This window comes from Sebastes umbrosus, chromosome 23 (genome assembly GCF_015220745.1).
Source record: "Sebastes umbrosus isolate fSebUmb1 chromosome 23, fSebUmb1.pri, whole genome shotgun sequence".
In the NCBI taxonomy this organism is placed as follows: domain Eukaryota; kingdom Metazoa; phylum Chordata; class Actinopteri; order Perciformes; family Sebastidae; genus Sebastes; species Sebastes umbrosus.
The window spans coordinates 18,139,082-18,155,310 of NC_051291.1; the positions used below are offsets into that span (position 1 = coordinate 18,139,082).

A 16,229-nucleotide genomic window follows, 5' to 3' on the forward strand; every position below is an offset into this window, starting at 1 on the left:
ATGCGTTTGTGGTTGGCAAGCCAGACCACAAACTTGTTCTGCTTGTTCCGAAAAAAATTGGTTGATGGTTGGTTGATTGCTGATCTTGATTATTTTCATTTTTATTCCTACTTCTTAATGGTTTTATTCACATGTATCATTTATGTGCCCATTTTGAATTGTGTTTACTTATGTCTAATGTCTCATCTTTACAATAGTGTTTGTGGCTGCAACTTCCGTTGTTGCTCACGCAGTGTGCAGCACATTTTGCTTGGAAGGAAAAGTTTGGCTGGCTTGCTATGCATTAAAAACTGGCATTGTGTGTGTGTGTGTGTGTTTTCTAACTTGACCAAAATGATAAATCCATTGTAAGTGTGTATAGTTTAAGTGAAGAGCCTTGAGTACACTGAAAGTAGAGATATGCTTTTGTTTGTCTCAGCACATTGTTCCTCAACAAAACCACTCGGTTCTGTATTACAACGGCCCTATCATGCAGGAAAAATGTTTTATATGTCAACAAAGAACTGAGAGACTCTTAAGCTGCAAAGAGGTCTGTAAGCCATCAGCACGGCTTACAGACAGTGTGGCACTAGAGGCTCAAATAGGCTCTCAGGGTAAAGGCAACAGCCAATCAGAAGGAGGGCAGAAGGTGTTTTCAATGAACTCATCAACTACTTGGGTGAGGTCAGGCCTACAAGTGTGTATCTGCATACAAATATGCACAAACATACAAAAAAAAAGGCTGAATTTCATAAATTTCCATAAATGGCTCACATAATAGGAAATATCGTCAACATGTATAATTAGAAAGATCAGAACTGAGAGTTGTATTCACACAAGGTTCTGTGCAAAGGACGTTCTTAGACACAGACAACTTCTCATTAAGTCTTAACGAGGGACTGTTCACCTTGGCTACTCACACCTGGTGCCACTAATTTGCTGAGCCTGGAGTCAGGAGTGCAAAGCTCTCCTGTATTCCAGCGGGGAAACAATGGGCTCTTTAACTATTTTGCATCAGTAGTAGACTGGATACTGATCCAAAGTAGAAAAACTGTTCGTATAAAAGGTTGCAAACATTTCAGTTGTATGTGTTTAGAGAGAGCTACTGCGTGTTTTTTTCCGCGTAATGAGACAGACTGAGACAGAGAGGAGTGCTAGAGATGATGTAGTGCCTGGTGTAACTGCGACTAAGGGCTTTAATTTCCCCAGTAAAACGAGGTGATTAAATATACATATGCTTGCCCGGACTGGAGACACCAGCTGCTTAGCAATCCCTCTAAAAAGCTTGCCTTGCAAGCAGCTTGGAGGATCTACCCAGGCATGTTTTAACAGAAAAAGACACGGGAAATAGGTGTTTTTATGGGGGGGGGGTTTTGTAAATATGAAGCTGATATCAAAGATAACATCCTACCAGTGATGTGAAAAATATTTGGGGTTAAATTTATACATATAAACTCATAATATAACCTGGTGTGAATGAAAATAAGCACCTGTAGAATCCGATCTCCTTCCTTGATGCGTCCATCTCTTGCCGCTATACTATTTGGCTCCACCTGCACAAAAAAGCATGAAAATCAATGCTGACAGCCGGTCATAGTGCATCTCTGTTTGCTCCAACAAAAAAAAAAACACTGATGTACCGTTTCATCTCTGCTGTGCTGTCAGGTTCAAACGTCAGTTTTTTCCATAAAGAGAAGATGCTTATTTTGTTGGTGACAACCTCGTATTTTTCATATGATACAGGTTCTTGGCGCTGACATGTATTTGTGCTTCATCCTGGGTTTAGCAGCTGCTGACTTATACACTGACTGAGGTAACATGTAAGTCCTTGACACACAAAAGAGCATGCGATTTATAAATTAAAAAAATAATAATAAAAGTCGCACAGTTTATGGCACAGACATGGCTCTATTTTAGTTTTGAACGAATAAACATCTCGTATTTTTTCCAAAATGCATCCCAGTGGAAATGCAACAACAATACAAGCCCTCAAATTTGATAAACTTTGTTGTTCTTGCTTTGAAGATCAAGAGAGAGAGCTACATGTGGGGAAAAAGTAGAAATGGGGAAAAGACTCTTCCCAAAGTCGCACCGATGCGATCCATACATACATTTTAATGAGAGGAATTAGCATTATTTTTTTATCAAACATACAAAAATAGACGTTGGTGAGGAGACTGCTTTCACAATCTGTTGAGGTTCAGCAGGTTTTTTATTAACATTCAGATTCTTCATCTGGTTCAAGACGAGCAGGTGGAAAATGCAGAGGAATCGCTGGCAGAGTTCACAGATTTATACGCATGTCATTCTATAAAGGAGCTAAATAGCGTTACCATTTATATCCTCATAGCAGCTCTTACTTTTCACACTCCTGCCTTTTTTTTATTCATAATGGGATTGAAACTGCACCTGCAGTCAGATTTTCTAATTCAGTTTTGTAGTGCTTAAAGCCCTCATAATTCATTCAGTTTTGTCTGGTGAAAGTGCAATAATTTGTTTTCATTTTGTCTTATCAACAATTGTGCAAGAGGATTTTTTTTTCTCCCTGTAATATATATTCTCTCTTTGGTATTCAGAGGGGGGGTTCAGTAAATGTGCCATTTAACATACTGAAAGAGAAGGTTGTCGCTCAGAGCTAATTAAAACCTTCAATTAAAACACGTCAAAGGAGGAGGAATTTAGACTGGCAGGACGGGAATCACATTTTAAACCTGACTTCCTCTTTGGCCATGCGTGGCTCATTCAGAGTCGATATTTGACTGGCAAACAATTTTCCTTCCTTCCTTCCCTCAATTCAGTTTCGACTTGCTTCAGGGTGTAAAGATGGGAATTCAAATGGGATTTCATGCCATCTTTTAATAACTTCCTGCTCCAAAAGGAAGCTGATCATGGGACCCCGAGTTTGATTTAACAAACATGCAGACCTCATCGGGGAGATAGGTAATTGTGTGACAGGAAAAAAGCAATTACTAGTAAATCCTAAAAACAAAACGTGATAACTAGGGCTGTCAAAGTTAAAGCCATAATAACATGTTAGCGCAAATTTGTTTTAACACCACTAATTTCTTTCACGCAAAAACACAACTTGTCAGCTTTAAAGCTAAAGTGAAGATGCTGGTATCATATGAAACTAGAAAACCTAAGGATTACATTGGTACCAACCATGCTTGCAAGAAGAAGAAGCGAAGGAGGCTAAATATCGCTCCAAACTTCAAATTTTGGCAAGGAAAAACTGGCATGGCTATTTTTAAAGGGGTCCCTTAACCTCTGACCTCAAGATATGTGAATGAAAATGGGTTTTATGGGTACCCACGAGTCTCCCCTTTACAGACATGCCCACTTTATGATAATCACATGAAGCTTTGGGGCAAGTCATAGTCAAGTCAGCACACTGACAACTGTTGTTGCCTGTTTGGCTTGAGTTTGCCATGTTATGATTTGAGCATATTTTTAATGCTAAATGTAGTACCTGTGAGGATTTCTGGACAATATTTGTCATAGTTTTGTGTTGGTAATTGATTTTCAATAATAAATATATACATACATTTGCATAAAGCAGCATATTTGCCCACTCCCATGTTGATAAGAGTATTAAATACTTGACAAATCTCCCATAAGGTACATTTTGAACAGATATAAAAATGTGTGATTAATTTGTGTGTAATCTCGATTAACTATGGGCAATCATGCGATTAATTGCAATTAAATATTTTAATCGATTGACAGCCCTAGTGATTATACTATTTGTCACCTGTAAGTGTCAGTGTTGGAAGACCAAATAGCGGGAACATCTGTGTCCCTACCTGGCTGACATAGATGCCGCTGTCCTCCTCATCGTCGGTCCTGTAGCACAGCGTCAAGCCAAGCTTCTCCTGGCTGTTCTGCCTGCACAGCTCCACCTCCTGTGTCAAACACACACACAAACAAACCAATAATGTTTTAAACCAGAAATGTTTTCCCATGGTGCACCTGTTATAGTATGAGCCCACGTTTTTTTTCCCAGCGGATCTGATGGATTCCAAAACTGTGTCATTTCAACACACCGAGTTTACACATCTGTTTTACAGAGCAGCTGAAACGATACCACCCATGGGAGATGAGGTCCAACTTGATTTTTTATGCTCTACATCACCGTCACTAATCACTCTGGGAGCGTTTTGTTGTTCTGCAGTCATAAGTAGTGAGATTGCTTTAGGCAAAGAGGATCTATGTTAATTTCCTACTGATATATACAATATGCAGAAACCTCAAATGCCTCTCTCTCTCTTTTACACACACACACACACACACATACACACTGTTGCATCCCGAAGCCCCTAACCATAACCATAACAACAACATGCCAACCATCAAACATAACCAATATGAGCATTATTCAAGATATAGTTGCTGAATTACTAGTTTGAAGTTACTAATTTTAATTGAATGTTTAGCAGATGCATTCATTAGGGGACATTGTTGCAATACTGTACATGTTCTTGATTGCCTCAATTTCAATTTATTTTATTTAACACAGCTTTTCTTTGTTTCTTTCATGTCAAGGCTTAGCCACTTTGGCGGCAGCGCAACATTGATTGCCCATTTTTCTGACGGCCCATTATTCTGAAACTCAAATTATGCAGAATAACATCGGATCTTCTCGATTTTTACCCTACTGGTGACGGCATGACCGACCACTCTAACTCGTTGCCTTCGTTGGTTGGGCTGATTAGGTTTAGGCATGAGGAGTGAGATTAGTTAGGTTTAGGGTAAGAAAATCAGGGTTAGCCAACCAGAGGCAGAGTAGAGCAGGTCATGCCTTCGCCATGGTAAGAAATAAATATTGCAACCAGAATGGTCCAATGATGTAATTTTGCATAATAATTAGCCATGTGCTTCTGTTCATTGCACGGAGAGTTTGTATTTTCGGAGCAATTAGCCTTCGGAACAATGGGAGTTTGTTTTTTGGGATAATGGGCTGTCGGACAAATGGGCTTTCGGTCCATTGAGACTTTGTTCGGACTATTGGGGTTTCGGGACAATGTCATAGCACCGCGCAGCAAACAAACACTGACACAACAGTCGCCTATTTACACATCCAGCAGACAAGGAGCAAAATTAGCATTCATTTGGAGTCAAGTATTAGACTCTTCTTTTAGCTCTTCTTTGGTCTCCACCAACTCCTGAGGGAGCTATCTATATTATAGCTGCTAAATGCTCCACTGTGTTCACCAGCTGGTTGCTAAATTTGTCTGTCGTTTGGTCCCAAGCACACTAAAGTGGGTTTATCAGAGCTTTTACGCTGAGAAAAGCTGCCTGCTGTGGCTGGAAATGGGATTGAATAGAGCAGCGAGAGTGAATCAAAATGCTAAAATTGTTGGCAATAAAAACATTTAGATTAAGCTAACGCTCTTTCGAGCTGAGGGAAATTGCAGTAAACAACACCTTTCCCATTACAGGTTGTCATTTATTTCATTGTTAATATAAACATGTGAATGAGTGCAGCTTTAAGGATGAACTTCCCTTGGATTCTACACAGACTCAACCCGATTAACACCTAAAGTTGCAGTAGTCCCCACACTAGAACAACCCAGCACAACGAACATGTGCACGCGACACAGAGCTCACACAAAAACAAAGCCCCAGCATGCGTCCTGTGCATCAATGAAATGAAAGCCTGTCAGTATCAAACTGCACCCAGCATGTGGCCGCATACAGGGGCAGGTCTTTGATGGCTATAGCGATGGCATTTAACCGTCTCGTCCCGTCCCACAGGAAATGTCTCTAAATTTAGCCCGACTCGCTGCCGGCTTCCTTTTGATGTCTGCCGTGTATAAAGGTAATCACATAAAGATAACTCAAGGGGTAATCTTTATTAACCCCATGCTGCCAAATTCATTTCAGCGCTGTGAAGTTGTGAAAGGAGGGGAGTGGGGTAAAAAAGATGGGGGATGAGGGGTTGGGGGTAAGAATTAAGTCTCGGCGCTCTTTTTTTTCTGTCATGGGAAACCACGATAGCAGTGATTGACAGGGGAAGTAATTAATTTCTGTGGCATTTAACCCCTTGTGCAGACAGTCCTGACCTTCAAAGGTTGGGGTGTGTTAGGAGTTTGTAATATTGTTACTCCGTGCGCTGGTCTTGACTACCCGCCCAGTTTAGTACACTGGCTGATTTGTACACTCCCTGACAGTGAAATAACAGCTGCATACAGTGAGATCAGAGAGCATTAACGCCTTTATGTCAGTGCACATTGGGGTGATATGCTGGATTACTGGAGTCAGTTATCGCGCTGTGAAGCGCACTAGTGAAGACGCACGGAGCCGTGGGTGCTGAAACTGTAGAGGCGGCTCCATTTGTGATGATTGGATCTTAATCTGTTTAAATTATGGCCCAACAAAATTCATGTGGTTTAAAATGCATTGGGACAATTGATGGAATTTCTTAATTTACAATATGTGGTTTTCCAATTTTAAAATGGGACAAATTCACCACATGTTACTATTAAGAATGTGACAATAGGTGGCGTGCTGCCTTTTAGAGCCACATTAAACATCTGTTTGTAACATTTTCAGTCTAATATGCACTTACTTCATGTTTCACTCAAAAGAAAATGACTGCCGTGCCTAATGTTCATTGGCTCATTGTTTCCCCATTGGAGATGATGACATCCTTTCAGATGCCACTATTTTATTGCGACAGTCTTTAGAGCGTAGTGATGATAATTCAGTCAGCCAGGAAAAGCTCAGAAATGAGAGGTTTCCCATTGATACGTTTGGCTTCTTTCAGATTTTCTCATCTGTTTTGGTGCTACTTGGTCTATATGCAAACCAATTTGGTAGTACATTATGGGAGCATGGCAGCTGACAACCTCAACACATTTAGCGTTGGCAGCTCTTTAGAGTGTGACAAAATAACCCAGATGATGTCATCGGGATATCTTGGATTGGGTTAAAGAGTATTGATTTTTAAACATAAACCTGCATTAAGAACTGGGGATGTAGATTTTGAAAGATGTAGGCATTTATCAGCCAGTGATGAAAATATTATCTAGGATTTTTGGTGCTTGGCCCATACTAGAGACTGGATATTTTGGCCTGTGCTGCATTGGTGTTGACCATTCTTCATTTATGATTTATAAAAAGTGGTACTTTCTTCTTTATTTTATCCCCCTTCTCAACTTGCACTGACAAAAGCTCAAAAAGACTCTTTAATCTCGTAGCATCCCGTGCACCCTTGTATTTATTAATAAACCGCAGCCTTTGATAATCCATAGTTAACACATGGTTTATTTTGACTAATCCGGCAAACAGCTAACTGCTGTTTTCTGTTGTCACTTCATTAACAGCTCTGTGTGTAAGCTGATGATCAAACAGAGAAATCATTAAAGGAACAGTGTGAAACATTTTGGGGGATATATTGGCAGAAATTGAAAATAATATCAATAAGTCTGTTTTTCTTTAGTGTATAATCACCGGAAAATAAGAATCATTGTGTTTTCATTACCTTAGAATGAGCCGTTTATATCTACATAGGGAGCGGCTCCTCTTCACGGAGCCGGCCGCCATGTATCTACAGTAGCCTGGAATGGACAAACCAAACACTGGCTCTAGATAGGGCCATTTTACATTTTCACGTCAGCCACCGTAGCTCTCCTACACGCTTGGCACATGGGAAAAGGTCAATAAGTTGGTTGCAATCTGCAACCTCACCACTAGTTGCTGCCAGACCCTACACACTGCACCTTTAAATGCAATGTTAAAATGATTCATTACCTTGCCGGGGAAGTATATATAACTATCCAAAAGGGGTTGCGACTTAACATGATATCCATGACAGTATTTTTAATAACTGTGGATATTGGAATTGGAGTAGCTTGCTAACAATCAAAGATATAAAAGTGTTAGCTCTGAAACTCATTTTCTACATCTGCTGTCTGCTACTTGGCAGTAGTTTGGCAGATTTGGCAGAAGTAGCAGTAGTAGTAGTATGACAGCAGGAGTACCCATGTGGACAATCAGTTGGAAGTGAAGCTAAACCTGTCAGAAGTAATGTTCCTGGGAATGGCAGCCCCATTCTGTTTCATCCAAGAGGAAAGCCATTCGTGTTTCAGTTAGATACACATGGATGGACAGAGGTAAGTGAGGACGGCTGATTTGGTGTGTGTACGACGTCTGGCAGGTGGGGAGGAGGGGAGGGATGGGGTGGCGAGGTGACTGTATGTGTGTGTGTGTGTGTGTGTGTGTTGTAAAGCCGACCTTGTTCTGATACTACTGCTATTACCACACACCAGCCCTCCACCCCCACCCCCCTATCCCACCTCTGACACACGCCGGAGACTCTCTCATCCAGATGACGGCATAAGGTAGAAGGCCACAGCTGGCAGCAGAGGAATCCTAATGACCCACAATGCAGTGCACTGAACCAGGAAGTGCCTATTAAACCAGGGTGGACCATCGATAGTGGCAAACGTCACCCATCACTGTCACCTAACATGACCTCAAGGTCCAGCCACTATCTGAGTGGCATGATGCATCTGTTACAATGCAGACACTTGTGGGTGCAGACTGTATTAAGGTGATTAGCAAATGTTAATGTATTTCAACATCTTACGAAAAGTTATTCCTCATTTTTGTTGTTGTTGTTGTTTTCCTACGAATGTCCAGAAACAGGTGATGAATGTCCATCAACACGTGTCAACTTCCGGTCGTTTAATGCATACAGTCTTTTCAAAATCAACTTAGATAAACTTTAACTTTAGGCAACAAAACTACTTAGGTTGAGGAAAAGATCGACTTGGTTAGGTTTAGGCAAAACAACTACTTAATTAGGTTTAAAAAAGATTGTGGTAACTCCGAAAGGGGTGTAACTTAAGTGACAAATAAATCAAAGTTGCTATTTGGTTTCACATGGGGTAAGAACACCGGTATCCTTGGCGAATGTCCGGTGTTTTTCGACCACCCCGACCTAGTCCTTAGGCGGCAAAGTGTTGTGCCTAAGTATAGACTCAAAGAACCACTTGCATGGCTGTACATATAAGGTCATGTATTAAATATTAATCCTGAAAAGATGTTTCATCTTCAATATATCTGTGTGTAATTAGCGGCAATATGGACTTGTATGTATTAACACATGGAGGTACCATATACTATTAAAAGAAATGCAGCTTTAATGCATGTTGTTTTGCAAAAGAAGCACAAATTGTGCCGTTAATAGCAATGCAAAAGCCTTCTATTTAGGACTGAGGTTTAGCTGTATCAGTGTTATACAGTATTTCGAGTACCGTCTAACATAAACCAGACTGAATTCTAGAAATACAGTAGATAAGACTCATTAAAAACACACAATAGATGGCAGAAAACCCACCAGCTACAACTGCACATAATCTAATTGATTAATCAGTGCAAGGTTGAGCTCACCCAGACGAACAGTGAGTGCTTGCTTATTACCCCATAACATTCACAATTTCTCTTAAGCTTGAAGTGGCTGTCTGAAAAGGGGGCACAAATATTTCTGAAGGACAGTGCATGATGAAAGGGAAACTAACCGCCTGTGAATGAAACAGTGGTACACAGTGGTAATTCAACAGGGAGGCCTTTCAGAGAGGGATTTTCTTTTGGTACAATTATATGAAGGATGGCCTTCCGTCTTAAACCCAGGGTCTTTGCTATGCTACGCAGAACAATCTAAAGCGTAGATGCAGCTTTCACAAGGGGCAGACAATTTCCTTGTACTATTTCAGTGGACAATTTTTCTTGTATTGCTGTGGGACTTGTGAGCATCATACGTCAGGGTTAGCCTTGGATTATCTCCTGAGATTGTCTATTATTGACACAACAGTGGTCTCTTGTCCAACTGCATTCAATCTAGTTAGAGTAGCTTGGAAATCTGAAGCTACAAATAGCCCAACAAGCATTTCTATTGCACAAGTAACACTGAATCTGATACAGCATTATCATCATTTGATACTTTATTGGAAAACAGATTACTCTGTATGTCGCTATCAAGCTACAAGTCTGTTGAAAACATCCTTTCTAGCGCCCACCAATGAATGATGAATGGTCTGAAATGGAAAAGGTTCATCCTCTGGAGAGCATAAATGTGGTTGGTAAATTCCCATCGCAACTTGCTTATGTTTTGATATTTCTGCTTTTTTAAAACTATGTTTGGGTGATTTTATGCCTTCATTGGATGGTCAACCATACCACATACATAGTTGTGGACATAAACTTGTATATAACAAGTGGACGTATAGTCACTGTGATGTCACCCATTGGTTTGTGGACTGCCATTTTGAAGCCTCAAGTTCGCCATTTTTGCCTTCAGCCTCTTGGTTTTCGACTGTCGTCATCTTGGTTTTTTCAACCAGAAGTGACACGAGAGGGCGGAGCTAAGTACAACCGAATGCTGAATAAGACGTTGTTAGGCGACCAAAAGGTTACAATTAAGTTTAATGAACTGAAAACACTGTGAAAGGGTTAAAATTCTAAGACGAAGATGCGGAAAACTCCCAAACCGGAAAACTCCCAAACCGGACAACACCGTAGTAGCGGCCTTTCAATCACAAGGTAGCCACGCCCTACCCTGCTTTATTTGACTCTAAATGGGACCATGATTTACTAAATGAACATCATGCTGTATTGAAGAAGACTTGAAACTAGCGATTGAGACCATAAACTCATGTTTACAATGTTTACTGAGGTAATAAATCAAGTGAGAAGTAGGGCCATTTTCTCATAGACTTCTATACAATCAGACTTATTTTTCCAACCAGAGAAGTCGCCCCCTGCTGGCTATTAGAAAGAATGCAAGTTTAAGGCACTTCCGCATTGGCTTCACTTCCCAGCACCAGAGGTTGCCCACATGTTTTGGACAGAACATAGCAAAAACATTTTGTACTGTCTCAGGACAGCGTACACTCATACAGCAGAAAGACGCAAAACCGTACCTCATACTCATACTCTTCAGTCCTCTCCACCTCTGCTGGGATATTGGACAGGTACTCTGGACATTCGTAAAACTCATGCTCCATGGTGTGGATGGAATGACAGCTAGAGAGAAAAAGAAGTAGAGATAGTTATGTTAAAGATCGTTAATGTATGTTCCCATATGCTTGTGTTTTCGTGGTCGTTGTCACCAATTTGAAATAAGCCAATAAAGTATTGATCGCCTTTTACCGTGTGAGAATGACGTTAGCGTATACCAGTTAAATTAAGTGCATGTTTTAAATGGTTTTCTTGGAGAAAATTAAACAAAAAAGTGCCCATAAAATATCCTGATCTTTATCTCATTATGCAACAAAACCCTGAACAAGCAGTGTAAACATAAACCGATCGCCCCATAAAAGCCATGACCTCTGGAAATTGTCACCATGATAACTTCCCCTCCATAATCATTGACCCAGACTGGCAGATTTGTAGTGTTATAGGACAAATTGATTTCATCTACTGCCCAGCAAAGCCCTATAAATAGCCCCAGAATGGACGTAGCGCCAGAATGCCCGCTCCATCAGACCATTGGCTTTTAATCGCCCAGCAAAAGCTCCCATTAAAGAAAATGGATGTAGCACACAGAAGCAATTATTGCATGCGGGTTTGGCTCCGCATAATGATATCGTGGGGACAAAGTGCTCAGCTATGCTGGGGGTTTCCACACTATGATACAACTGCTTAATTACTACCATGAAATGAAAGAGAACGACGGAGAAGCCTCCGGGAAGCTTCAGGCTCATTTGGGATTGGAAAAAAATATTTTCTGGTTCCAGTTAACAAAATATGGGGTAATAATTTTCAACCTATCATTTCAGTGTGTACATCCAGCTACATTTCAGTAGATGGAAAACTTTGTTGTGTCTAGAAGGTAACCTACAAGTTGCGAAATTCTCGCGAGATGGTTGAGGTTAGGCATTGACCTCGAATAGTTAAGGTTAGAAAACTTCTTGCATTGGTTACATCTGTACAGAGAGTGTTTGCCCTCACCTGTCGGACAAAAGGAAAGGACAGATGTCGGGTACGGGTGGAGTGGCAGGCCGAAGCTTCGCCAGCGCCATGATGTGCTCGAAGGTGATGTCGGTTTGCGTGCAAACGTCCACCACGCACACGTCCGGTGACGAGCCGCCGTGGTTGTGTGCAACAGCGGCCGTGGCTCTGGTGGGGGTTCGCCGGAGAACCTGGACAACGATGGGGTCTCGCCTGATGGCCTCCACCACTGCTTCCTCATGGTCGACCTTGGAGAAGTTGCGCCCGTTCACCTGAAGGACAAGGAGACCAAATCATTAGGACACCCTGGTAAAAAGAGGCAAACCATATTCTGTTCTGAATTCCCTTGTCGGTGACAATAATTACAATATATACCGTCTCTGACAAGAGGAGACTAGTCGGTAGAAAGTGAAAGCACACTTATTAAATCACACTGCCATTTTTCAAACCCCCATCCATCCAAGGACGATCTGACAGACATGCCTGCTCTTTCCAGCAACAAGCTGTTTCACATTCACACCTGGGAGCCTCGCAGTACTTGTACACGTCTCCACAGTTAGGTGCTGAATAGCTTCCAGTAAAAGCAACTACAAGTTAAGTGCTTTTATAAAGGGCACTTTGGCAGTAATTCCTTGATGGAGGGGAGCGCATTGCATATTCTCCCTTGTTTTTACCCACACGGTACACTTTCCCAGCAGGCTCAGACATTTTAACTGCTGACCAGCTCCTCGCACGCGCTTCTCTAACCTTTTGCCAAATTTACACAGACTGTATAATGTACAAGATTGCAGCATTTGCTGAAGGAAGGAAAAAACTCTTTAATGAGCTCATTCTATCTTGTTCTGTTTTGCACCAATATATTCAAATCAATCTAACTCAAATGCATTATTTACATTGCATTCCTACCATTAAGCCCATTAGACGTAGAATAACAATAGTACTGATTTAAGCAAGTGAGCAGCAAAGTGGTGGGCGTAGACCATGCTCCGTTGGGAGCGTCAGTTTTTAGCAAGCGGCGCCTACTTAATTTGCCAAATCAGAAAAAGGTTGAGCCACGAGGGAATCAGTGGAGAAGAGATGTCACACTGGCAGTTGTCAGTGTGAAAACACACACACACACCTATACGTTTATGTATAACCCAATTAGTTTAACCTCTGCGTGCCGAGGCTGTGAAGTTCATTATCAGCCTGTCACGTCCTGAAATTGATTGTTTGCATTGATTTCGGATGTTTCAGTGTGTCAGAGTGTTTGTCAAGGGCTTAAAATGTGGAAGCATATGCCTAATGTCAGCATCATTATTGGGAGAACAAATTGAAAAATATGAATAGCTACATTGTGAAATGTTTGGTATATATTTTAACCTGGTGGACGGGCTTAGTAGCAGCAAATTGGACATAATGTTGATGGCATTATAGACCATGTCACAGTTGTAAACGTTCCAGATGTGTCCCAATTTATTTCCTGTTGCAGTGTATGTGAATAGCCAACACATTGTCATTCCAATTCGTCACATACCGCCTCTTGGCACCATGCCCTTTTCTTTGGCATCACGGCCCTTGGCGCCATTTTATTTTCGGCATCAATACCACTATAGTTAGGTTTAGGAAAGAACTACATAGCTGGGCTTTAAACTACTACATTTGTGCAGTTAAAATGACACTGAACATTGTGAACACGGGACACAAATCAACAGCTGATTGTAACGTGACGCCCGGGACACATACAGCGGTCTCCTGGATGAAAGCCTTGTGTTTGTTGGGCCCATTCAACTCCTCTCCTGCCTACCCGGTGTGTCTTTTCGCTCTTTAAACTACGTCACCACACTCCAGGCGCACTTTCGCTGAGCGTTTACTGTTGCAGCGGATTGGTTTACATTGTAGTTAATGGAACGGGTTTCATACCGGCGCTAAAGGGTGCCTTGTGTAGCGGTATCGAACGCCAGTGGCCGTGACAAAGCCTCGGTATTTGACGCCCTGGGAATGAGAACGGGCTGAAATGGCGTAAGCTTACAGGAAGTAAGCATGGACCCAAGCTGTTGCCTAGCAATGCACTTCCGGTGAAATGGTGTATATGGTCATCTTTTTTGATGTCGGTATAGGCCTGCTAGACCTTGCATGGGCGTCCAATGTGTTCCAATGGCTTTAGCTGCCCATCAATCCACATCCTACCGCCATCTGCAGCTATGATGGCAATTAACTTATGGTTGCATCCAACCTGATGACCTTTCTTGTGTTTATGCCACATTAAAGTTCTCCTCCACACACATTAACTGCATTTTATTGTCCTGTCTGAACCTATGTCCATCACAAAAAACAAGTGCGGAGAAAGTTCCACAACAGTTTTGAGTTGTAATGAGGTCCAGATGGATACATTAATCTCCAATCAGAGGGAATGCTCTGGAAAGCAGGAAGTGATTGCGCGGCTACACCTGCCAGTGTGTTTACCTGCTGTTGTTCCTCCATTCAATCTGCCTGTTGATGAGCTAACTGGGGGCTGATTAATAGCCAGCAGATGTGACAAAGACCGGGGATAATGGCTCAGAACGCGAGAGGTTTTATGCGTGTGTGTGTACATGTTTGCGCGCAACACACATTTTGTACATCCTACACGCTGAATTTACAAAGCATTAGGGATAATTAAACCACAAATGAGGAGATAAAGAGGAGTAGACAAGTTGGAGAAGGTCTTTTAAAAGCTTTGAGACAATTGAGATGTATATTGGGGAGAAATGGTTCCGAATTAAAATCATTCACAGATTTTTTTTTCTTTATGTCCACATACAGATTTCATGACTGGCAGATTTTAAATCATTCTGTAATATATATTCTTAGTTGCCATTCTATTTTCCATTTTTATCACACATTCTGAATTAAATCTTCAACGACAAAGTGATTCATAATCAAACATTTTCCATACCATTTCATTTTCTGTTCTGTGTATAATCCATAGACTATATAAGAAGTGGATGTAGTCACCATGACATCACTCATTGGTGATTGTGTACTGCCATTTTGAAGCCTCAAGTTCAGCATTTTGGTTGTCACCATCTTGTTTTTTTGCAACCAGAAGTGACACGAGAGGGTGGAGCTAAGTACAACCGAACGCTGAATAAGACATTTTCAGGCAACGAAAATTAACTTTCATGAACTGAAAACACTGTGCAAAAGTTAAAGTTCTAAGACGAAGAAGCGGAAAACTCCCAGACCGGACAACACCGTGGTAACGACCTGTCAATCACAAGGTAGCCACGCCCTAAAGCATCCCCTGCTTTATGGTCTATTTGACTCTAAATGGGACAATAATTTACTAAATGAACATCATGCTCTATTGAACTAGTGATTGATAAATCAAGTGAGAAGTAGGGTCATTTTCTCATAGACTTCTATACAATTTGACTTATTTTTTGCAACCAGAGGAGTCGCCCCCTGCTGGCCATTAGAAAGAATGCAAGTTTAAGGTACTTCCGCATTGGCTTCACTTCTCAGAGCCAGATGTAGCCCACTGATATAATCTTTTTCTTTGCGGTTTCCTATTATTCTTATATTATTGTTTACTCGTGCAACTGTTTAATTTGGTCACAGTAGTGGGATCTTCCTCTCTATCCATCTGTGTGTGTGAGTAGGCAAGCATGCATGGAAGCTATATGTGCAAGTACGACATCCGTACTGAGACGTGTAGGTGCGCGGATTCCATCAATATCAAACAGTAATTTCATTTTGATTAGAAGCTCCCTTTCTCATAACTCGATCGCGCTCCTGTGACCAAGCCGACGGAGAGACAATATCAATTCATTGCATCATCCGACACAATCGGCGAAAGCTCTGCGGGAACACTAAAAATAGTAGAGTTCACGATAGTCCGTAGGGACGGCTGTAATGAACCAACAGCCTTCATATACCTCTCAAGTTAAAGGTTACTATTGCCAATAAAAAATGATTCCCAGTAGCCCTAAACACAAAGCTTCTTGTCTGTCCACACACTCTTCCTTTAAAGGTCAGGGTTCAAAGTGGTGTGCTACAGTTTGGGAGGGCAGAATATACTGAAGATTACGTGTTCAGTGTGTCATCATCGATCTGCAGCCTTTACTGAAAATGCCATTTGCTTGTTATCTGCCCACTTTGTACTGTATGTCTGTTATTACTCCTTGATACATTTATTGCATGTTCTTTGTCTTTTATCTGAATGTAAAAGAAATATTTTATATAAAAATAGTCACATATCTTAAGACCTAATTATGGACAGTCAATATGATCTGAAACAAAAGATTTAGCAGAAATGGAAAGAGAAATACATG

General features: G+C 41.3%; 1 protein-coding gene across 1 annotated transcript in view; it reads right to left on the reverse strand.

Annotated features, from left to right (window-relative positions):
- Positions 1-16,229, reverse strand: part of pdzrn4 (PDZ domain containing ring finger 4) — a 45,303-nt gene that overhangs the window by 4,553 nt on the left and 24,521 nt on the right. Inside the window, exons 2-5 of the mRNA XM_037759825.1 lie at positions 11,935-12,206; positions 10,905-11,007; positions 3,783-3,881; positions 1,470-1,532 (exon numbers count right to left, since the gene is read on the reverse strand). Coding sequence (XP_037615753.1) covers positions 1,470-1,532; positions 3,783-3,881; positions 10,905-11,007; positions 11,935-12,206 — 537 coding nt within the window. The remainder of the gene's footprint in view (positions 1-1,469; positions 1,533-3,782; positions 3,882-10,904; positions 11,008-11,934; positions 12,207-16,229) is intronic.